Genomic DNA, 25,213 nt, shown 5'->3' with positions numbered 1-25,213 from the left:
TGAAGCTCTAGGAATAGTCAAATAAAGCTTGGTCCCTAAGTTCATGGGACGCAAAGGCTAGTTGAAAAAACAAAATAGTTATTCAATTATTTCAGGATAGAACTTTAGTTTCTATAGCAGAGAATCTATTCAGCCCAGAGACTAAAATATAAATTAGGCTAGCTGAGGCTTGTAGGTTCCCATGGGAGGTATTGTGTGATATGAGTTTTAAAGAATGAGTAGGACTTATTTAGATTAAAAAAAAAGATGTGGAGAGGGCAGTCTAGGGAGGGGAAGTAACATATCCACAGGTAGAGAGGCACTGTAGGAATGGCATGTTAAAAGAAATGAACATAATGGAAAGCACTCATGAGAAATGTGGGGTTGGGAGTGCATGGAGTGAGCAGAGAGGCAGCTTTCGGGCTTTGGAAAATTTGTGTGCTAAGCAACCAAGTGTGTTTAAAAAGTTAGAAAAGTAGTATAAGGATGGATGTAATATTGGATGTAATGTTTTAAAATATGAAATTGTGATTGCAGGGGGATGATGGATGAGAGGAGATGCAGACAAAAGGGGCAGGGAGGGTGCTGACTGTGAAGCTATTGTATTAATGCAAGTGAGAACTGCTATGTGAGGCAGCATTTGGAGAGAAGTGGATGGACATGAGAGATTGCGGAGAGAGAATCTAGAAGGCTTTATGAGAGACAGGATACAGGGGTGTGGAGAGGAAAACCCAGAGATAAACCAGTATTTTTAGCTGGGGTGACTGGGTGGATAGTGGGATAACTTACTAATGACTCATATTCATCAAATTATGACTCATAAACATGATAAAACATTGCCTTTTTCTACTATTAACAAGTAGCAAAGGAAGGAGAAGAATCAGTTGTAAAGGGTAAAATTGAGCAGCATTGTGGTCTAGTCAAAAGAGTTCTACTACAGGATTTCATGGAATGAGTATGAGGTAATGGTCTCACTGGTAAATATCAAACATTGAGCACTCTTAGTTGATGGCAAAAGAATTTAGAAGTAGATATGAGGAAGCATAGCTGGATGGAATTCTTTCCACTTAAATGTTTTTTCCCCTTGATTCTTATTACCGTCATTATGATGGGCCCCCAAAACAGCTGCTCCCGTTTTAATTCTGGCCCAGAAAAACCAGCACATCTTCTTTGATTTAGCCCTGTACAGTTGAGGTAGACAGATATTCTTTAAAGTTAGCTTTCCATATTATGTACAGAAATAACCTGTCCAGTGAAAACACAAAGGTTTTGAAATATTTGGCTTCTCTTTCTGCCTGAGGTTGTTTTTTTACTATGTAGATTCTCAGTCCTTTAATCTATGTTGTTTCAGTGTTAAATTTTTGTTTTGTTTTGTTTTTTCCTGAACACATTATTTTATAAAATTTATTTATTTATTTTGGAGAGGAGAGAGAGGAGAGAACTGAGGGGCAGAGCAGGAAGCATCAACTCCCATATGTGCCTTGACCAGGCGAGCCCAGGGTCTCGGACCGGCGACCTCAGTGTTCCAGGTTGATGCTCTATCCACTGCGCCACCACAGGTCAAGCTAACACATTCTAATTATAACTTATAATCCTGCTTCCTTAACTCAAGTACAAAATGAGGTCACATTCCTTTTAATATGCAAAATAAATTGTGAGCCTTTAGTTCATCCCAACATCTCAACTATCATCACATGTTTATTTCCTCTTCAACACACTTCTTTAAGGTAACTCCAAAGGTCCACGGTGCTCAGTATATTAGCTACCTGTTGCTGAGTAACAAATATCCACACATTCAGTGCCTTAAAATGACACTCAGTTACTGCGTCACAATTCCTTAGGTCAGATGTCCAGAGGGGTAAGGCTGGATCCTCAGTTCACAGGGCTGAGATTAAGGTGTTGGCCGAGCTACATTCATTTATCAATGCACTGGGGAAGAATCCACTCCCATGGCCATTTAGATTGGTGGCAGAATTTAGCTCCTTCTAGTTACAGGATTGAGGTCCCTTTGGTACTTTCATGGTAAGACAGCAATAGTGCATCAAATTTTCTCATGCTTTGACTTTTTCTGAGTTCTTTTACTTTCATTTTCTGCTTTTAAGGGCCCTTGTGCCAATATGGACAATACAGTGTTTTCTCTCAATTTGAGGTCAAGAATTAGTTTCATCAGCAAAGTTTCATCAGCAAAGTCTCTTTTGCCAAGCAACATATAATGTATGTAACACTAGAGGTAGAGATCACAGGAATTATTTTCAATTCTGTGGACCAGTGTATCTGTTCCCAGGGGGATAAATCTTGGTTACTATCCTTTGAAAAACATAAACTCACAAAACCATTTCCAATAGCCAACCAGCCCCCTTTCAACAAACTACCCCTGTTGAAACCCAGCCCCCAAGCTGCTCAGGTGCCTTCCCCTTCCAGAGAGTTGTAATTTATACACAGGAACTCCAACCTCTCAAAGTCATCTTACTTGCACTGCCAAATGATCCCATTACCGGGACAAACATAATATCAAAATTTGATAAAACATACAGCTAGTAAAGTGCCTGTCCACTTAAGAAAGGTATTTTAATGACCTGGAGTTTCACTGCTAATCTGGTGCTGTCTGTCCAGGTAGGTACAGCAGCAGAGCAGGAAGCCCCCTCCAGCATTGCGCTCCTCCATCTCAGTTCCGTGCTTCCTAAACCTCATTTCATAATATTCATTTGTTACACGGCTCTAAATTGCACACCTCTTTGTTTATACAAATTCAGAGCCATTTCCCCTCAAGGTACAGCAACAGTACCTGAGACTGGAAGTGTGTCCAGTTTCTCTCACAACATACCTACACCCCAGATTTTTTTTCCTGATTTCTCTGCCTGATCCTTAGGACCTAGGACATACCATGATTTTTTTCTTCTCAATATACTGGTATTTATTTTAATGAAAATACCTTAGCACATAGTCATGTTTGGGAAATTATAACTCTAGAAATTTAACCACAGATATAAAGGAAAAGTATGGTGATCACAATGCTGAGTTTGTCACTACTCATAGATCAGTAAGCCTAAAGAACATAACATCTTAGTGTTTATAACATAAAAATGAGTGATAAGGCTGCTGATGCAAGAGTTCAAAATATTTTCATATTCACAAAATTTGAGTTGCCAAGACCTTCCAGGAAAGAAAAACTATGTTGAATCAAAGAATGGGGTTATTTTTTGTTTGTTTATTTCAAGAACAAAATTTTAATGTTATAATTCAACAGAAGCAGGACATTTTTTTCCTCTATATAATCTTCTTAGCCTGAGAAAAATGGACACTGGCCCCTAAGAGAACAGTTACCAGTAACAGCCACCAAATTTTGGTCTTTATATTCTCACTGCATTCCTGCATTTGACTAGGAGGATCTCATTGTTATTTTTCACACCTCCTATTCCCTTTGATTCCCATAGCACTGCCTCATTTTAGCACTCCCACATTTCAACGCAGTTCTCTTTCTTAAGCTCCTCTCTTATGTACAGCCAATGTAAATTGTGGCATCAAAAACATTAAATGAGAAGAAATGTACTAATGTAGAGCTTTTGTATATATTAAAGTTAAGTTATCAGCTTAAAATAAATTATAACTATAAGATGTTTTATGTAAACTTTACTGTAACCACAAAACAAAACCTATAATACATACACAAAAATATAAGAGAAAGAAATTTAAGCATAACATTACAGAATATTATTAAGTCACAAGGGAAGACAGCAAGAGAGAAAAGGAACAAAGAAATTGCAAACAACCAGGAAAAAACAATGGTAAGTCCATACCTAATTAAAAATTATTTTAAATGTAAACGGACAAAATTCTCCAATCAAAACACAGAATGATAGAGTGGCTGAATAAATTTTTTTTAAAAAATAAGACCAAACTATACGCTGCCTATAAGAGATTCACTTTTACTTTAAGTACACACATGAACTAGAAAAAAGATATTTCATGCAAATAGGAATCAGAAGAAAACAGCATGCAGAGGTAGCTATACTTACAACAGACAAAATAGAATTTAAGACAAAGACTGCAATAAGATAAAAAAGTCAATCCAATAAGAGAATATAACATTTTTAAACATTAGGATATACCTAAGATCATAGGATATATTCACCATCAAATATTCCTCTCATTCCCACCAAATAACTAAAGCAAAAGACCAAGTGAGTTTAAAGAAAATTTCTCTTCATACAAACTGGAGGCATATAGAAAAGGTATTTTTTCTAATATTGTACCACTATCCATCCAATCTCTCAATCTAAGGACTGAAGAAAAATCTGTAACACTTCTCACTAATCTGAAGAATCATCTGTAAAACTTTTCTCTGACTTCTAAAATTGCTATCTGCACCCTGGCCAGTTATCTCCACCAGTGAGCATCACCCTGAAATAAGGTTGCAAGTTCAGTCCTTAGTCAGGACACATACAGGAACAGCTCGATGTTCCTGTCTCTCTGTCTCTCTCTCTCCCTGCTTCTCTCTTAAAAAATTAAAAAATAAAATAAAATTGCTGTCTGCTATATATCTCTAAATTATCTCTTTTTGTCCAATTTCGTAACCTATAAGCTTTTTCAGTTGAGCCTGTATTAATAAAACGGACTTTAAATTTATCCCCTGATTTCTGTCTCTCTTCACTGGCAATCCCTTAAATTCATTCTCCACCTACTTCCTGGATAATCTATCCACATTGCATATCTGGCCATGTCACTTCTATTACAGCCCTCAGATATTCCCATTGCCTACAAGATAAAGAAAATATGGTTTGGTATGGTAAATAAGGCCTTCTGTGACTTGTTCTCTGGGTATGTCACCAATCTCATTCTTTCCTACCTGCTTGCACTTTCTGTTCTATTGATATTGACTTGTTGGCCACTTTACTCCCCAGTGTTTTCCATTATGATTCTCAACAGCATGCATTCATTCCTCATGCTGCCTGACCTAGTTGAAAGGCAATTTTTTCATGCCTCTGCCTGGCTAATTCCTATTACTCATTTAAGATTTAGGTCTAGCATTACTTCCTCCAGGAAGCTACTTTCAAATTCTTCTCTTCCCTAAGTCTGGATAAAGATTCACTCCTCTGTCTGCCCATAGAATTCCAGGTGTATTTGTATTGTTTGAGTTATCTGGTTCCTCCTATCAGACAGTGGAATTATAAGGCAGGAATTCTTTCTTTCTTTCTTTCTTTCTTTCTTTCTTTCTTTCTTTCTTTCTTTCTTTCTTTCTTTCTTTCTTTCTTTCTTTCTTTTGTGATAGAAACACAGAAAGAGGCAGAGAGAGGGACAGATAGAAACAGACAGGAAGGGAGATAAATGAGAAGCATCAGTTCTTTGTTGCGGTACCTTACTTGTTCATTGACTGCTTTCTCATATGTGCCTTGAGTGGGGGGCTACAGCAGAGCCAGAGACCCCTTGCTCAAACTAGCAAGCAACCTTGGGCTCAAGCCAGCAACCATGGGGTCATGTTTATGATCCCACTCTCAAGCCAGTGACCCCGTGCTCAAGCCAGATGAGCCCGTGCTCAAGCTGGCAAGCTCAGGGTTTCAAACCTGGGTCCTTCATCCAATGCTCTATCCTAGTCCAGTGCTCTATCCACTGCACCACTGCCTGGTCAGGCAGGGATTGTTTCTTATTTCTTATTCCACCCCAAACACATAAAATTGTGCTTGTTGTATAGTATCTTCTTTCAATGCATGTTAAAATTAAAAATAAAAAAAGAATAAATGAATAAGTGAATTAATGTGACTTCATTGGCACTTCTCTCAGCTTCCTGCCTTGCTCTAGGTCATGTGGCCTCAAGGCAACATATCTTCTCCTTGGCCTGCAGCAAAAATTGAAGAGAAGGATTTCTTTGAAGCTGGAAACTTTCCCAAAGCCTATTATTTTAAACATTTGCCTTATTAGAAATGCTCAGATAGCTTAGTTGGGTGGGAGGAAGAACAAGAGATAGTTCCTAATATCTGGAGCACCCCTTTAATCTAAAAAGTTGGCAAAATTGCCTTAAATGACCCGACGGACCTGGAGATGTCCTGAACTAGACCCTCAGTTCTGTTCATGTTGGAGCACCATGTCTAACTTGGGGAATAACCACACTACTCACATAAATAATTTTTCCTGCAAGATTTACTATTATAATATCTCTATCATGCCAAGAGGGGGCTCTGGCATTGTACACAGGCAAATAGGAACACAAAGAGGAACACAAAGAAATCACCCAGAATGGCTTTATTTCAATCATCTTTCTGATTTGCCTTAGAAAACTATCATTTTTTCCAGGAAAATTATCTTGAATTTTAACACACACTCCCCCCATATACACCTGGCCTGGTGAACTCAAGCAAAGCTCACAGGTTTCTAATCCTCCTCTAATGCACCTAGTGACATAGACCCAATTATTGAGAAGGGTCACTCTCTACACTCCTTGACATGAAACATCTTCTTTGTAGCTGCTTTTTTACTGTAAAGGGACAATTCGGTTCAGAGTGTTTTCTATTTGTAGTTTATTCCTAGCCTTCCTCTCCCTGTGGTTTGCTTTCAAGAGAGAATATTTACTGCTTTCATGGGATATAGGTGAGAAACCTGATATACAGCAGACAAGCAATGAATTAATCACCCGACAATCATAGATTGAGTGCTGAGTTTGCAAAATAATATCTAGAACATTATGTAGCTTCAATCTTTTATTCTTTAAAGTAATAATAATAACAGTAAATATATACATACCCTGCCTCTTTCACATGATTGTTTTGCACATTAAATAAGAGTCTAAAGATGAAAGCCTTTTGTAAATAATAAAGCACTAACTACATCAATGCAAAATAACATTAGCAGCAGCTATTTCAATATCAGAAAGAAGAAAGGTTAAGGTTAGGTTCTCTGTGATACCAATCCCATCTCCTCAAGTTTCTGCTATGGGAAAGTGCTTCCTCTTCAGTTGCTTTACTGCAAATGTCTATATGGAACAATTGCATAGAACTACCTATTGGCATTCTTGATTGACTTTGAGGTTCTCACTCTACGATGAGAAATTGAGAAGTACTCCAGGATATTTCTAATACTTGCTCTGATTAAACAATCAGAAAGAGCTTTGTGTAACTCATAAATCTGTCTCTATAACCCTACGTGGGTGGGAGGAAGACCTGGTAGTAAGTACATATATTATTATCCCCCACTCCTTTCCCATTGCCCCACCAGAGGTCTAGGGTCCCCACTGAGGAGGCCGGTTTACAGCTTTGGAGCATGGAAGCAGTTTCTCTCAAGAATCCTACCTATAAGAAAGTTTCCTTTGAATAAGCTGTTCCTTAGTGGTGACATAAGAAATCTACTCATTGTGTTACATTATTCTCTACTCTTGAGGACCTACTACAATTACTCAGGTATCTCAAGCATTATATTCCATTCACCTTTCCCTCAGCACCTTTCACAACCAATCCATCCACTTGACACCACACTTTTTCACTTTTTGTTCATGGCACATGACATGGTAAACATGTCAAACAGGTATCTATCTTCTTACTCAAGTGAAAATTAAGAATGACAGCCCGCTGGCAATGAACTCTCCCTTCTATCCATATGCCTTAAGGTGATAGGAGAGTCAATCTTACTGGCTCTACTTGTATCCTTCACACTGAGCCCACTCTGGTTCCAAAAAAAAGATGCACCCAGAGTTGCTGCACTTTGGTAGGTATAGTTTAAGAATTACATTTCTTCTGCTTGATCTCACAGTGTACTACTGAAAATCTCTCATAATGGTTAACACTGATGTATATGCATTTTTTCAGTTCTTACATAATATAACTTCTAAGATGCTTGACTCTGATGCTTTCCATCAGGAAAATCTCATTGGAATATATTTCACTAAAATATATATTCTTTTTATTTAATTCTATAGTTCAAACTGCCTTACATGAATTTCTATTGTATTCTTTTCATACTGTATTGTAACCTTTTGATTGCATTTTTGACATCTTATAAACTATGAGTTTCTTGAAGGTAAGAACTGTTTCTCTGCATTGTTAAAACTCAGGACCATTCCTGGCACAGAATAGATGCTCAAAATTGCACTGAATTGAATTGAGTGACTCTTGTGTCTATCTGTAACTAGAGTTTTTAGTGGTACCAATTATTTTAATAGTTACACTGAGTTGTTCAACAGTTATCTATATTTTCCCAACTGACATATGCATCTATCAAATAGATGGTTGAATTTAGAGATACAATATATATATATATATATATATATATATATATATATATATATATACACACACAAACCAAGTTGATTAACTTATAGGAAAACTAGACTTTAGATTTCATATTCTTACCAACCAAAAATAAATCATCAAACATATTTTCACACGGAATATGATATTTCAGAAGATTAGTTATAGAATAATTTACTGCTCTGATATTATTTGAAAAAGAAAACTAATGAGCATATTTATTATTCTAAATTAAACTTTATGTCTCTATACCACAATTGCAATTCCACATAATGTAATTTTTCCATAGCAATAAAATAAAATAAAAAGGATCAACAATAAGAACACATTTTAGCATTGTTTAAGCATCTTTATCATATTTTTGGAAAATCTATGACAAAACTTTGGAAACATTTTACACAAATATTGGAAAAATCAACTCTAGAACAACAGTGTTTAAGTGGTTTTTAGGTGTGGAGACCACACATCTCATTTTTCCCAGCAGCATCTGGGCTTATTCTTGTTGTCTTGACTCAATTATTAGTAGCAGCCCATTTCTTTCTCAAAAGGATCCAAAGGTCATCCTACTTACAGGCTATGTACACAGAGATAGAAAGTAATACAATAATGTTTAACACTTAAATTCCCATGATTGATGTAAAGAAACTGAATTTTTCATTATTTTAATAAAATCTTTAGATTTTATAAAAACTAGTTTTCTAAGTTTTTAAGGTTATTTGATTTTACAAGTTTTGTTTAAATATAAATATTTCACATCTGACCAGGTGCAGGTGCAATGGATAGAACATCAACCTGGGATGCTGAGGACTCACATTCAAAACACCAAGATCGCAAGCTTGAGGATGGGCTCATCCAGCTTGAATGCAGGTTCACCAGCTTGAGCATGGAGTTGCTGGTTTGAGTGTGGGATCATCAACATGATCCTATGGTCACTGGCTTGAGCCCATAGGTTGCTTGCTTGAACCCCAAGGTCACTAGCTCAGCTGAAGCCCTCTGGTCAAGGCACATATGAGAAGCAATCAATGAACAACCAAAGTGCCAAAACTATGAGTGGATGCTTCTCATTTCTCTCCCTTCCTGTTTGTTTCTGTCTCTTTCTCTGTCTCTCTCTCTCGTTCACTAAAAGTAAATAAATAAATAAAATATTTCTCTATCCTAAAAACTATATTTTATAAATATCTATTCTTTTTCTCTCAAATGTAAGTTTTAACTTTATAACTATATGCAAGTCTCAGGTACTATAAATGCATACTGATACGACTACATAAAACTCAAAAAGGTCCTTTATTAATGGGAGTTTAAAACAAAAACTTTCTTAATTATTATAAACTGTTCTTCATAGGAAAAATCTCTTAGAAAAAAACAGCTTAATTTTTATCAAATTTTATGTTTGTGTGGTAGGAATTTCATTTTTTCCCCCTATATTTTATATACTGAATACTGCAGTTATTATAATCATTGTTTTTGTTGTATTAACCCTAAGACCTTATCTTGCCTTTAAATGCATTTTATGTGCATTTAAAAAAAATATAGATAACATTGTCTTTTTGTACTTTAATAATCTCCATAAATATGTCCTTTCCATTCCATTTGAAGGAAAATATTGAGTAAAACTAGGGTAAACAAGGTATTCTGGAGACAATGGCTTTAAAATATTCTTCCCCTAGTGATCCAAAGCTCTGTTGTCGTGTGATGTCATCCAAATCTTTTCTCTGGTACTAGGAGTTATGTGAAATAGATGACAGTCATATTTTCAAAAGCATAAATGAGGCCCCCTTATCACTTAATGAACATACTTTACAGATATTTATTTCATTTTATTTGAACTTATTTGTATAAATTGTGTATAAGTATACTCGTGTGTGTGTGTGTGTATGTGTGTGTGTGTGTGTGACAGAAATAGAGAGAAACAGAGAGAGGGACAGATAGAGACAGACAGACAGGAAGAGAGAGAAATGAGAAGCATCAATTCTTCAATGGGGCACCTTAGTTGTTCATTGATTGCTTTCTCATATATGCCTTGACCCAAGGGATAGGGGGAAGGGGGCTACAGCCGACCAAGTGACTCCTTGCTCAAGCCAGCAACCTTGGGCTCAAGCTGGTGAACATTGGTCAAACCAGATGAACCCACAGCACACTTAAGCTGGCAACCTTGGGGTTTCAAATCTGGGTCCTCCGCATCCCAGTCCGATAATCTATCCACTGCGCCACCACCTGGTTAGGCTGTATAACCATACTCATACCTGTACACTAAAATATTTAATTTCTAGGATGCTTATCAAAGGGAGAAAATAGAATATTGTTCTTTTGTTTTAAAAACCTTAAATCATTTCATAAAAATGATCTCTTATTTTCTATGTATTGTAGATAACAATATGTTTGAACTTTTCTGTAAGTATTTTTAAGACATGAACACTGAGATGTAAATCAAAATAATGTGTAAGAACCTACTGAATCAAAGAAGGCTTTTACAATCATGGAATATTAGCATTATACTGAATCTTTTCAAAATATACTTCAACCTCTAAACTTTAGATTAAAAAATATTTAATTATTGTATCAGGGTTTAGATTGTCTAAATCCAAAGTCAGTGTTCCAGATAAGATTTCTTTAAAATAATTATTCTTGCTAATTTTTTATTTTAATTCTGTAATAACAAAAAATAATATATCAACTATCATAAATAATAGTAGTAGAGATGGGTATATATCATTTATCTAGTTAATAAACATTTCTTGAGTGCCACTTCTTGATACAGGGAGTACAACAAGGATAAATAAATTTGGAGAGTAAGAAAGACAAATTTCATTTTTGATATGTTGAGATTTAGGAGGTTATGGTTTATTTATGTAGTTACAGTTGAGCAAAATGATGTGGATTAGCAGTTTAGGCAAGAAAACTGAGATGGGGAGGGAGTGGGGTAGGTTGGTATAGAGAAGGTGGGTTTAATTATTATGTATTAAGTGAAAAACATAAAAGCCTGGAGAGACTCTGAGTTGGGGGAATTTTTTAAATCTTTCTTTTGTCTTCTTCCCTTCCTCTTCTTATTCCTCTTCTACTTTTCCCCTTCTTTTACTTTTTTTTCCTTCTTTCCTCTTTTGTTCTTTCTCTTTCTTTTTGCTCTTTGTTTAGTTGAAATAATTTACATATATTTTTTAGTTATGGGAAAAGGTTTGTGGTGAGATGAGTGTTTTAATTTTAGAGAAACTTTGGATAATTATTTAAAATAACTAAAGAGGCAATAAGATTCAGACTACAAATAGAGATGATTTTTATCTTAGAAAGGAAGAGGGGCTGTTATTCTTCTGAGTCGAATGGAAGAAAGTAGAGTATATGTCAATATAAATACATTTGCTAGGGATGGCACAGGATATTGATCATGTTCCCAATTTTTTCTCTATGAAGGAAGTCAGATCATTTTCTGAGAGTAAAGAAGAAAGTGGAGGAATTAGAGACTGGAACAATTTAATGTGTAATAAAGAAAGATAACTAAAAACAAAAAAAAATTACTCTGCAATGTCTAGAATCCAAATGTGGCTAGAGATTTGGAATTTAGAGTTATATAAATAATATACAGTATGTTATATTCAGCAAAAGTTGTCATAGATCATATGAAAGAACAGTGAAGTCAAACATTTGGATCAATCTAGAACAGGTATTTTTCAATACAAAGAAAGTCAACTGAGCAAGAAATTTATTATTGTTGGCAAGTATTTTCTGAATCATAAATAAGTAAAAAAATAAAAAGAAATGGTTGTTGTAAATTAGTATAAAAAGGGAGAGCCAAGGAACCCAAGGCCTCAGTGAGGCTAGAACAGTAGTGTAGATGAACTAACAAAGAATAATAATAGTCAATAAAAATTCAATAGAATGATAAGTTATGACAACATTTAGAGTGAGGATTTGATATAGGTGGTTTAAAAAGAGTGGAATTAAGGTTAAAATTTACATTAACCTATACATCAACCCAGTCTGCATTGACAATTAGCCACTTAAAAGTAATCAAGGAATAGTGTGGCAGGGGGAGAGCATGTGTATTGGTGATATCAGCAGGTAGCAGGTAAGAATCTATGGATCCTTCTTCCCCCTACAAACATATAGATTTGGCAACAATTTTCAGACAAATTCCCTCTGTGAGAAATCCAAAAACTAACTGAAACACTCCTGCATACCCCAGGCAAATGCAAAACCAGACTCACCAAAGCTAGTAGAGAGGGTTAGGACACCTCTTTCTGGAATCCCTATCCCTAGCACAGCACCTTATGATAAAAAAGAAACCCCCTAGCTCAAGGGGAAGAAGGGGTTTGTTTGCATATCCAGACCCCAACATTTCTGAGGGTATTCCACAGAAGACTGGCTTCTCTCTTGCCAGTATTGAAGCTCTGACGGGTCTGGCATAGTCTGTTCACTTAGGGGAAAATGGATACAGCAGTGTGGGCTGGTAGACACTATAGATTTTACCTCCTGTTCATCACAGAGCAAGTAGAGAAAAAAACACAGCAGCCTACTTCTACCTAAGAAGGGAAAAGGTTGGAAGAGGCCCCCAAAGTCTCTAGCCAGGCTTATTGTTAGAGGTGTTCTTCTTTATGAAGCCAGTTTATGAAGACTGAGAGAGTTGTCTTCCTTGTCTAATGTTCAGACCTCAATGCAGAGTCAAGAAAAATCAATAATTGGGCAAAAATTCCCCCTCAAAAAAGGAATAAGATAAATATCCAGAAACTGACCCAAAAAAATAGAGTAATGTGATTTTCCTGAAAGAGAATTCAAAATCGCTGTCATAAAGATGCTCACTGAGGTCAAGAAGACAAAAATGAGAAAGTCAGCAAAGAAATAGGAAATATTTAAAAATACAATACAGAAATCATGGAGCTAAAGAACAAGATAATCAAACTAAAAATTCACTAGCAGGTTTCAATATTAGACTAGATCAAGAAAAAGAAAAAAATAAGTCACTGGAACTAAGTCAGAGGAACAAAAAGAAAGCAGACTAAAAAAGAGTAAAGAAAATTTAAGGGTTCTATGAGACATCATCAAGGAACCAATATACACATTATGGATTCCCAGAAGAGAGAGATAAAGGATGAAAAAGTTTATTCAAAGAAATAATGTCTACAAACTTCCCAAGTCTGAAACAAGAAATGGACATCCATGTCCAAGAAGTTCAAGGGACACCAATTAAATTAATCCAAATAAATTCACATCAAGACAAAGAAATCAAACTGATGAAAATCAAAGACAAAGAAAATATTGAAAGAAGGAGAAAAGTGACTCATCACACCCAGGGGACACACTTATGAGACAATAAGCAGATTGTTAGAAGTAACCTTGCAGCCAGAAGAGAATGGAGTGATACATTCACAGTGCTGAAAGACAAGCCTTACCAGCCAAGAATACTATAACCAGAAAAACTGTCCTTCAAAAATGAAGGAGAGATAAAGACTTTTCCAAAACAGAGAAAAGCTGAGAGAGTTCATCATCACTAGACGTGCCTTACAGGAAATGTTACAGGTATCTAAAATAGTTAAATTCATAGAATCAAAATGTAAGAAAGTGATTACCTGGGGTTGTGGGAAGAAAAAATTGGGTAGTTAATTAATGGGCATAAAGTTTTAGTTCAGCAAGATAAATAAGTTATAGATCTACTGTACAACATTGTACCTATAGTCAACAATAATGTATTGCACAGTTAACATTTTGTTAAGAGGGTCAATCTCCTGTTAAGTGTTCTTACCACAACAAAATAAAAAATTTTAAAGAGTATTTGTGACCCTGGCCAGTTGGTTCAGTGGTAGAGTGTTGGCCCAGCATGTGGATGCCCTGAGCTCAATTCTCAGTCAGGACACACAGGAGAAGTGCTTATCTGCTTCTCCATCCCTCCCTCACTTCTTTCCCGCTCTCTCTTCCCCTCCTTTAGCCATGGCTTAATTGGAGCTAATTGGCCCCAGGTGTTGAGGATGGCTCAATGGCCTCTGCATCAGGCACTAAGAAGAGCTCAGTTTCTGAGTAATGGGGCAACACCCCAGATGGGCAGAGCATCACTCCCTAGTGGGTTTGCCAGGTGAATTCCAGTTGAGGCACATGCAGGAGTCTGTCTCTGCCTCACCTCCTTTCACTGAATAAAAAAATTTAAAAAAGAGTACTTGTTTTATATTTTATACTCTGGGTTTGAAACTGTATTCTAGTACTCACTAAATATGTAAACCTAAAAAATGGTATTATCTTCTCTCAACTTCATATTCTTCATCCATAGAATAAGAATGATAATAAATAATTTGCATTTACTAAAATAAAATTAGTCTACAAAGATAAAGAAATAGCATAGTGCTGTTGATTTAGGTACAACTTCTCATATATAACGTTTTATTACAAAGTCATTTTTACAACTCCTGCCTCTTTAGGGTTTTGTATTCTCTGCATTTTTCTCTACACATCATGAAAATAGAGTGAAAAATATTTCATCTTAAAAAACTGTCCTTTATTTTTCATATCCCTCTCTAGTGCTCTTAGTTTTCCTCACAGATAAATTCTTAAAGGACTTATTTTTATTCAACATCTTTTCTCATCTTCCCTTAAATTCTCTACAATCTGAATTTTGTTTCTACCACTTCACTGCAACTGATTTTCCCGTAATATCCTTCCAAGTTCAAATTTTTTAAGATTCTTTTTATACCTTATCTAATTTATGAAGCATTTGGCACTGTTCTTTCTTAAAAGTGCTCTTCTTGATACACTCCCTCTCTTTAGTTTTTACCACAAAAGAACTCTCTCCTGGTTGTTTTTGAAGCTTTAGATCGCTATTTTCTTTTTTGCTAATTCCTCCTCCATTCTTGTAAAATTGATATTTTCATATTTTATCTATGTCTCTATGTTCTCTTTTGTTTATGTCAGCTTTCTTTTTCAATTTAAGCACCAATGATACTTCCAGATCTATTTCTTCATCTTATAAATTCTCTAAAGTTCAGAAATTCATACATTATCTATTTATTCAATTAATATGCATTCATTTTCTACTGTGTGTCAGGCATGGGTTTAGAAGAGGTATTAGAAATAGAGCAATAAACAACACAAATATCCTTGCTGTCATTGTTTTGGATGTTTCGCAGGGATTTCAACTTCAATATGTCCAAAACTGAACCCTAACTACTTACCTCCTGGAATCTGTTCCTTCTCTTATATTTTATATCCCAGCCAATAAATCCAACCAGTAAAGAATCCAATCCAGAGTCGGAGAGAAATCTCATACTTTTCTCATCACTATGTCTTTTAACCATTAAGTCCACTTTTTAGTATCCTCTCAAATATATATTATCTCTCATTTTCAGCCACAAGTACACTTCAGGATCACTTGGGCTCTGCACAAATGAAAATGTATAGTTTTATACCTCATGGGATTAATGATAAGATTAAATGAAAAAATAATAGATTTATTAGGCTCAGAATAATTACCAGCACATGGTAATCATTAAGTAAATGTTAGTCATCTTTATTAAATATTAATAATTATTAGACATTGAACTGGTTTTTGAAACAAAATCTGTTTCCCATCCCTACCAGAAGAACAAAAGTATTGACAAATAATCCAAATTGCTTTGTGGAACTTACCATGGGCTCTGCAAATTAACTTTTTTATATAATGAGTACACACACACACATGCTGCTTGGACTTTTAACAGGTTTTTAATTTGAGGTCTGAGCAACAAGATAGGAATGTGTGATATAAATCATGCCACTTCCAAGCATAGCTGTGACTCAAGCATTTTACTGAGATTACTTATATCTATACATCTCATAAATAATTATTTAGAGAGACTTATATGTAAGGTTTATAATCATGCCCATGTCCCCTGTTCCAATTTAGCAAACAGTTAACTGAACAACCAGTGAGATGGAGGTCAAATGGTCTTCTTTGTTATGGATTAAACTGAACTCGAGAACCCAGATTGTGTGCATAAGCACATTGGCTTAAGAGCCATTAGATAGTCATTCTTGTTCACTCAGGGAGGACTAACTAAACATACAAAGATGGTTGGTAAACTACTTTCCCCAACTCTGCCTCCGAAAGGGCAGATACTCCTATGTCTTAAACAAAGAAAGAGTAGTGGGGGGACAATAGAGAAACAGTTGTCACTAATATGCCCTCCAAAGACATAAATATATGATTATGTCTATGTTTTTCAACTGCTGGTCTGTGGACCGGTCCACCAGAAATTTTGTGCCAGTCCATGAAATAGTCAACCACCCTGATGTTGTATGAAGATTCTAGACCCGATGACCTTAGTCGAATTTGCTTATGTTCAGAGTGATTTCTGCCTTACTGGTCCCCGAAATAATTCTCCTATTTTCACTGGTCCCCAAGTGTAAAAAGTTTGAAAACCACTGGTCTATGTAATCAGTCCTTTCTGAGTATGGAAGAATTTGAGGGTAAACATTACAATTTTGGGTACTAGCACAAAAACTGATGCCTCAGAAAACAATATAATTCAGAGTGAATTTCATCAATGAAGAAAGGGAGTAATAAAGGGAAAAACAAGTCTGAAACAGGGTAATATTAGACAGTAGAAATGTGTTAACATTTGAACATATTAGTATAATATCAGAAATGCATTAATAGGAATGAGACATGTAAAATAAATATATTGAGGATTATTTCAACTCATACGAGAGTTTTATATTCATTTTTGACAAGTAAGTATAAAACAAAATATGGAAAAATGAAAGTTTCTATATATCATCATCAACAAAAAGGATAAACTGCAGGCAAAGTTGAATGATAGAAAGAGCACATGTGTACTTTGAAACACACAGATCTAGGTTGAAAAATAGTTTATGGCATATTGGTTTTAGGACCTTAACTATGCTAATTGACCTCCCTTGGTCTATTTGCCTTGTCTGTGAAATGAAAAAACTTCACATGGGTTGTGATAGAATACATCACATTATGCCTGGCCTTTGGAAACCTATCAGATACAAATTGTTTCTTCACTCCCTGGGAAATATATTACTGAAAAATAGATCCTGCAAGAAATGAATTTTTGCGGGAAAAGATATGACTTAACCTGGCTTTCTTTCTGGTAAACCATCTCTTAATACCATGAAAAGTCTGAGCTGGAAAAAGTGACTTTAAATTGCATTGATTTTCTTCTTGATTACCTAGGAATATAATACTGGGATGGACCCTAGATCTTAGAGTGTCCATATCAGGAAATCATGCAAGATATCCATAAATATGTATCTGATTTGAGAAATATGTAAATAATTTGAGAATAACCCAGTCTAAACTCTTCTGCAAGAATGTTAAGCACATGCGATCTACATGGTTATACAGACTATGATCTGACCCACTTATCTTGAAACTGAACTTCTCCAAATACTTTCTGAAATATATGTGTCAATTTAATGTATTATACATACAAATTCCTAATGAATATTTATATTATAGCTTTTACAACTGGGATAATCATCTTGCTGTTTGCAATTCATCTCCCAATTATCAAGTGATTGCTGATAATCCAGAAGGCTTGCTTTTCAAATACAAAAGAGACCGAAAAATTCTCAATGTGGACCCAAAAGTAAGTCTGTTTTTATATTTTTCTCCAAATTTTATTGTAGTTCTATCATTATTCAAAATTTTATCAAATATTTGAAAGCCTTCAGTTTCTAAATCTAGAAATGAAGAACTTATGTTGATATTTGACTTTAGGTGATGTGTATACACTCTAATCAATAGTTCAAATGTTATGGAAATGTTTACCTGAAATCTATGTACTCTTATTGATCAATGTTTCCCTGTTAAATTTAATTTTCTAAATGAAATTTAAAAAAAAAGAAACTTAGAGCATGTATTATTTTTCATTAAAAATCCTCCAAAATTTAATAAATTTTCAGAAATAAATAAGAAAGGGTTTGCAGGGAATTTAAATAGAACACACAAATGAGAACACTTTTCATGTATAGCAGCAGAATGAGATCAGGGAGCCATCAGGCAATGCGTTTGTTCACTCTGATACTGCGGATGTCCGGTACTCTTTGCTTTAAATGTGGAGATGAGTCATTTAGGGAAGAGAGACTCTTACCTTACATATGTTCCCAGAATTCTAATATCTCTTTCTATATGTCACTAACACTGAAAAAGGTATGGTCCTTAGTGTATTTCTAAGTGTTAACTTAGAAAGTACATTTTATTTAAATGTTTTATAGACATATCCCACAATAGTTTGAATTTGTTCGAGGACAAATATTTATATTTCAAAGACTGCATTTGCATCATAATTTTATTCCTTATTGTATACTTTGGGGTAAAAGTTAAAACTTTACTTAAAGTCATATGTGCTTGCCTGACCTGTGGTGGCACAGTGGATAAAGCGTTGACCTGGAAATGCTGAGGTCGCCGGTTCGAAACCCTGGGCTTGCCTGGTCAAAGCACATATGGGAGTTGATGCTTCCAGCTCCTCCCCCCCTTCTCTCTCTCTGTCTCTCCTCTCTCTCCCTCTCCTCTCCAAAATGAAAAAATAAATAAATAAAAATTTTTTAAAAAGTCATATGTGCTTGAGTTGCTTAGACTTCTTTTTTTTTACTTTTGAAATATATGTTATTCACATGAAGGCATCAGTCTAAAATTCAAAATCAAGGAAAATGTTTCTTCATACTGAAAACAAACAAAAATTGTAGGATGTGCTTGGGATAGAGGTGAGCATGGACCCAAGGGAAAGGACAATCTGGTTCTAAAATTTTCCAAATCTTTTTGGAAATCCAAAATCAAAAATAAACTATTTTTGCCTGACCAGGTGGTGGCACAGTGGATAGAGCATCGGACTGGGATGCAGAGGACCGGGGTTTGAGACCCCAAGGTCGCTAACTTGAGCACGGGCTCATCTGGTGTGAGCAAAGCTCACCAGTTTGGACCCAAGGTCACTGGCTCAAGCAAGGGGTCACTAGGTCTGCTGAAGGCCCACGGTCAAGGCACATATGAGAAAGCAATCAATGAACAACTAAGGTGTTGCAATGAAAAACTAATGATTAATGCTTCTCCTCTCTCTTTGTTCCTGTCTGTCTGTCCCTATCTATCCCTCTCTCTGACTCTCTCTGTGTCTCTGTAAAAAATATATATTTTTTTTGTTCATGTCTACTTAGTACAGTTCCTTGCTCTTAAAAAGTGCTTACTACCTGTGTGCTCAAAGAGTGGATAAATGAAATTCTGTAGCAAGAAGTGGTTTGTTGTCCATAATCAAATACAGCTCCAAATATTAGAAACCCCAAGACAGTGACTTAAACAGAAGAGGCTTCTTTCTTTCTCATGTGTGAGTGTAGGTAGTGTCAGACCACAGTTGGAATGGCAGCTCCACAGCCATCTGGTCCAGGGTGGTCCTCATCCTCATGAGGCAAAATATATCTCCAGCCAAAACAACCACATTCCAAACAGAATTTATGGAGAGAACTCAGAGGGTACCAAGGACAAGCTCTCACTGCCTTTTAAGGAAGTTTCCCAAAAGCTACCACACAAATGTCCACATGTATTCCATGGCAAAAGCTTAGTCAGAAGGTCAGACCTATCTACATGGAAGACTGTAAATGTAATCTTTACTCAGATGGCCGTACATTCAGCTGAAAATAGTTCTAAGAAAGGAAGAAGAAGGGTTTGGGTAGCAGTCTCTGACATAATGCTATCTCCTCCAAAAGAACATCACTGTTTATTTGTTTTGTTGTTGTTGTTTTTTGGTCTCATGTTTCTCAGTACAAAAATGACTAAACTTGAACATCTTTAGGGCTATATTTATTATAAATTTATAAACACCAGGGAAGTTTACCAGCAAACTTTATCTTTTTTTAAAAAACTATTTTTTTTAATTTTTATTTATTTATTCATTTTAGAGAGGAGAGAGAGTTAGAATGAGAGAGAGAGAGAGAGAGAGAGAGAGAGAGAGAGAAAGGGAGGAGGAGCAGGAAGCATCAACTCCCATATATGCCTTGACCAGGCAAGCCCAGGGTTTTGAACCGGTGACCTCAGTGTTCTAGGTCAACACTTTATCCACTGCGCCACCACAGGTCAGGCAGCAAACTTTATCTTTAGTGATGCCTCTTTAATTCATAAATGGCTGTCAAAATGTTATCAGTTGAGGAAAATACAGAAAAAAATTAGTATTAACATAGTTTCTTCTTTTTAGAAAGCTAACCTATATACATAAGAAAATATAAAAGTATTAATAGCTTCATTAAGATGTGTTAAACAAATATTTGGGCAAGTTTTGAATGATATCACACTTAAATAATTTTAGGGCTCTATTTTAACTATGGTATATACTACATACTTCAAGAAAGTATGTCACAAATTATAGTTTTTATGATCTTTATGGATCATTATTGAATGCAAACTGTTATTTGAACATGATTCAAATACTTTAAAACACTCACTTCCAAAATAATAAACCACAAAATTTCAAAGATTGAGTCAACAATACATAAAATGTAACATGTTCCTCTTTATTTCTGGAAGATTTTGATTATAATTCAAAGATTCATGAGTCTGTAAGAAAGGTATTTCTAAATTCTAGGGAGAGAACAATGATTTCTTTCATTATGATAATAAATAATTATTGGATGGGACTGGTGGTAATATTTAAATACTTATATTTCTTTAAATTTTATTTAAATTTTACCTTTTGAAGATAAAAATTAATAGCTGAGTTACTGGAGAAGAAAGTTGGTCTCCACATCAATAAACCAAATTCTAAGTCTTATTTTACTATTAACTAGCAGCATGGTCTTGAGAAATTAATTTAACTTCCCTGAGCTTTAATATTCACAACTAGAAGGTGAGAGTGTCATTGTTGTTCTTTTCTGATCTCTAGGGTCCCTCTGCAGCCCTAGGCCCACTTCACAGATATTTTGACTCAAGTGGGCCCATACACAATTAGTGTGATTCTGTTACAAATTTTTCTTGAATCATAATTTGAGAAAATTGCCATAAAAAAGAATCTCTTTTTAAAGAGATTCAGCACTCTCTTCTCCAACATGAATGTTCTCAAACATTCATTCTCAAACAAAATATAACACATATATTTTCATTTTTATGATTATATATAAAATTAACATGTTTTCTTCATAATTTTTAATTTATTCACCTTCTTCAAAGAGCCATGATCCACCTAACCAGGCGGTGGCACAGTGGATAGAGCATCGGACTGGGATGTGGAGGACCCAGGTTCGAGACCCTGAGGTTGCCAGCTTGAGCGCAGGGTCATCTGGTGTGAGCAAAGCTCACCAGCTTGGACCCAAGCTTGTTGGCTTGAGCAAGAGGTTACTCAGTCTGCTGACGGCCAGCTGTCAGAGCACATATGAGAAAGCAATCAATGAATAACTAAGGTGTCATGACAAAAAACTGATGAGTGATGCTTCTCATGTCTCTCCATTCCTGTCTGTCTGTCCCTATCTATCCCTCTCTCTGACTCTTTCTCTATGTAAAAAAAAAAAACAAAGAGCCATGATTCTTTTTTACATTACACATCCACCTAACATCTCATATAGACCTATAAGAGAATCAAGAAATTAGTTCAAATGTCAAGTTTTTAAAACTACTAATGTACAATGATAAGAATTATATTTTTATATTCAATATCTTTCTCAATAATTTTGGCTAAAATTCTTCCTAAGATAGGCTCTGGCTGGTTGGCTCAGTGATAGAGGATTGACCTGGCATGTAGAAGTCCCAGGTTCGATTCCTGGTCAGGGCACACAAGAAAAGTGACCATCTGCTTCTCCACTCCTCCCCTTTCCATTCCTCTCTTTCTCTTTCCTCCTCCCAGAGCCATAGCTCAAATGATTTAAGTGAGTTGGCCCCATGGCCTTACCTCAGGTTCTAAAAAAGCTCAGTTGCTGAGCAACAGAGCAATAGCCCCCAAAGGCAGAATATCGCCCAGTTGGGGCTTGCTAGTGGATACTGGTTGGGGTGCATGCAGGAATCTGTTTCACAGCCTCTCCACTTCTCATTTAAAAAAAGAAGATCTTCCTAAGTTAAACACATTCTTATAAATCCATAGCAAAGGTGCTACTCTAAAATATTGTAAGAACAATACAGTTCAACTTTCCTTTTCCTTTCCTTCAAGTATTCTCTTTGAAAAATTTTAATGGTTAAATTAAAGAGGTCAAGTACCATATGATTTCACTTATATGTGGAATCTAATTAACAAATAAACGCAAACTCATAGATACAGAGTACGAACTGACAGCTGTTGGGTGGAGGGTTGCAGGGCTGGGTGGAAAAGGTGAGAGGATTAAACAAAAAGCAAAAACAAACCACAAAAAATTCATAGACAACAGCATGGTGATTACTAGCAGGAAAGGAAGTTGGGGCGGGGGAAATAGAAGAAGATAAAGGAGGCATAATAGTGATAGAAGGAGACTTGACTTGGAGGGGTGAACACATAATGAATGCAACATACAGATGAGGTATTACAGAATTGCACACCTGAAACCTATATAATTTTATTAACCAATGTCACCCCAATAAATTCAATTTAAACATTTCAATCAAAAAATAGAATGTCCTTTCCTAATTGTTTACTGCTAGTATATATATTTTAAAAAAACTTCAAGGTTAAGATAAGGGTGGAAACAGTGATAGACAGAATGTGTTTCCTTTGTACAACACAGAGGTAGACTCATTAATTCAAGTATAGTTCTGAGGAAACATAGTTGTTTGTGAATGGTAACAGTGGAAAAAAGAAAATTGTGCAGGTCTTAGAATGAGTAATATGTGTTCATTGGTTAAGAAATTCCAAATGCAATAAGATTTTGGTTGCATTCAAAACAGGACCACTGGCTTTAACTTCCCTGCAGCTGTATAACATCTGGAACAAATAATACAAGTTTCTATTTTTGAGTGAAGAATGCTTGTTTGAGTGATTCACACCCACCAAAATGTTTCCAGTGTATTATCTTTAGAAGGATTAAGTGAAAGCACTTTGTACTCACTCCCCTACATTATCTGGACAAATAACATTAACTATGGAACAGTTTGCTTTGAGTCTTAGCCTAACTTAGATGGTCTAAACCTTCATAATCTATTAATGCAGAAAGATTGTATAGAACAGTTATATTTGTAAAAAAGATCTTCTTTACTTATGCTAAGTGTTCTCTCTTTCACTCTTCCACTCACTAAAAGTGAGAACACATCAGCTGGAAAAATGCCTGATTAATCGACAATAAATATTAATGGAATAATTACTGACTGAATGATTTCCTTCTAACACGCAGTAACACAACACTAGTTTAAAGTTGAGGAGTGGATTATGTCACTGATACCTGATGTAGCAGTGATAACCAGAAAGGGTGCAGCCACCTCACTCTGTCGTGACCCAAGTAAGTCGGGGGTTGGGGGGGGATTGCAAGAATTCATCAGTGGAAACAGCTAGTGCAGCCACCATTTGAAGTTTTGTAGAGGTCATGCAGAAATCTTTATTTTGGTTATGTGCTTTCAAGTCTTTTTGTGCAGTTTCCAGAAATATGTAATTTAAACCATCTCAAATAGGACTGTGGAATTAGACTGTGTTTTGATTTATGAACAAATTGACTTAAACAGGTTAAATTACATTCTCAAGATTATGTAGTTCATTATTTACTAGATTCTACTGAATCTAGAAATGGAGCTTAAACTTATATATTAGGAGACACCACAGAGGATGTAAAGATGAGCAACATTTCAACCCTTGCCCGTTCAGTACTCATAGTATTTTTAGGGAAAGAGGCATGTAAAAAACATAAGTATTGTATAAGGCAGGAAATGATACTCTGCAAAAGAGAGAAATGCTTTGGGAATTCAATAGAAGAGATGGCTATGATCTGGGGCAGGAGCCAGGGGACAGGGGGTGATGAGGGTACTGAATTGGGAATAATGTTAGGTGAAAAAAAAGAGGAGAAGTAGTCTTTTAACTGGACTTGACAAATGATTAGAAATTGAATTTATAGAGACTAAGAGGCAGGCAATACCGGGAGTGGATCCTACTAGCAAATATGGGGTGGAAAAGTGTAAGACAGATAAAGCAGCACCCAAGTGGTTCAGTGTGGCCACTGCATTGGCTTGGAGAAGGAGGAGAGTGGGAATTAAGTGCAGAAAGATCAGAAAGAGCCTTGAATGCAGGACTGATGAGGATCTTAGACTGAACTTGATAAGAAATATAGAAATATACCAAGGCTTTTGTGCAGGAAAATAACAGGATAAAAGTTTTAAGGACAGGAGAGGGTGTAGATTAGGACAGACTGGGGAGGAAAAGTGGAGAGGATGAGAGTATAATAAATTGCTCACAAAAAATGAGGGGATCAGTGAATGTGCAGACAGATACTCTAGTATTTTCAGCCTTTTGTATGGTGCATTTTCACCAATGAAACAATTGCATATGAACAACTTTCTTTGACTTGTTTGCTTTTCTGATGTTCTTGCCTAATAAAGAAAAAATAAAATGCTTCTTTTTTTATCACTTCATATTCATTTTGAAATATCCCCTAATTTTGCAAGCAGTAGAATTCAAATAGAGAACAGAGGACCAGAGCTAGGGGTTCTGTTGTAGGGAGAAGTTTCTGAGTTGGTGGTTTTACTATTTCAACTATGCAATTATTCAGGTAAACTTACAGGATGAATATTTATCTAGAAAAAAGTGGTTAAGCAATCGCACTTCACCCCAACCCTCAGAAAAGGAAGGGAAAGGGGAGCATGGGAGACTCGCGCTGAAGGAATATAGAGGACAAGCTGGGCTGGGTGGTGTCAGGACATCTGTCACCTCTTTATTCTTCCTTCCGCCCTCCTCTTCCTCATTTTATGTTCACTGAGCTCTTACTGGGTGGGCAGTGTGACATATAAAAAGTAAATCAGAAAGGTGAGTTTTTTTCTAAAAGCCCATAGGTTAATTGGTGGGTGGGCAGGGAAATAAGATATGCCCAGAAATGACAATCAAGAAAGAGGCCTAAGAGGACAGAATAAACTCTGTAAGAATTCAGAGGAGAGAGAATTT

General features: G+C 35.8%; 1 protein-coding gene across 2 annotated transcripts in view; it reads left to right on the top strand.

The window, feature by feature from the left end:
- Positions 1–25,213, top strand: part of CFAP299 (cilia and flagella associated protein 299) — a 725,440-nt gene that overhangs the window by 660,120 nt on the left and 40,107 nt on the right. For both annotated transcript variants that reach the window (XM_066280903.1, XM_066280904.1), the window contains one exon: positions 17,653–17,782. In XM_066280903.1, coding sequence (XP_066137000.1) covers positions 17,653–17,782 — 130 coding nt within the window. The remainder of the gene's footprint in view (positions 1–17,652; positions 17,783–25,213) is intronic.

This window comes from Saccopteryx bilineata, chromosome 5 (assembly GCF_036850765.1).
Source record: "Saccopteryx bilineata isolate mSacBil1 chromosome 5, mSacBil1_pri_phased_curated, whole genome shotgun sequence".
Taxonomy (NCBI): domain Eukaryota; kingdom Metazoa; phylum Chordata; class Mammalia; order Chiroptera; family Emballonuridae; genus Saccopteryx; species Saccopteryx bilineata.
The sequence above is the reverse complement of the archived record's forward strand: the minus strand, read 5'-3'. Positions and strand labels throughout refer to the sequence as shown.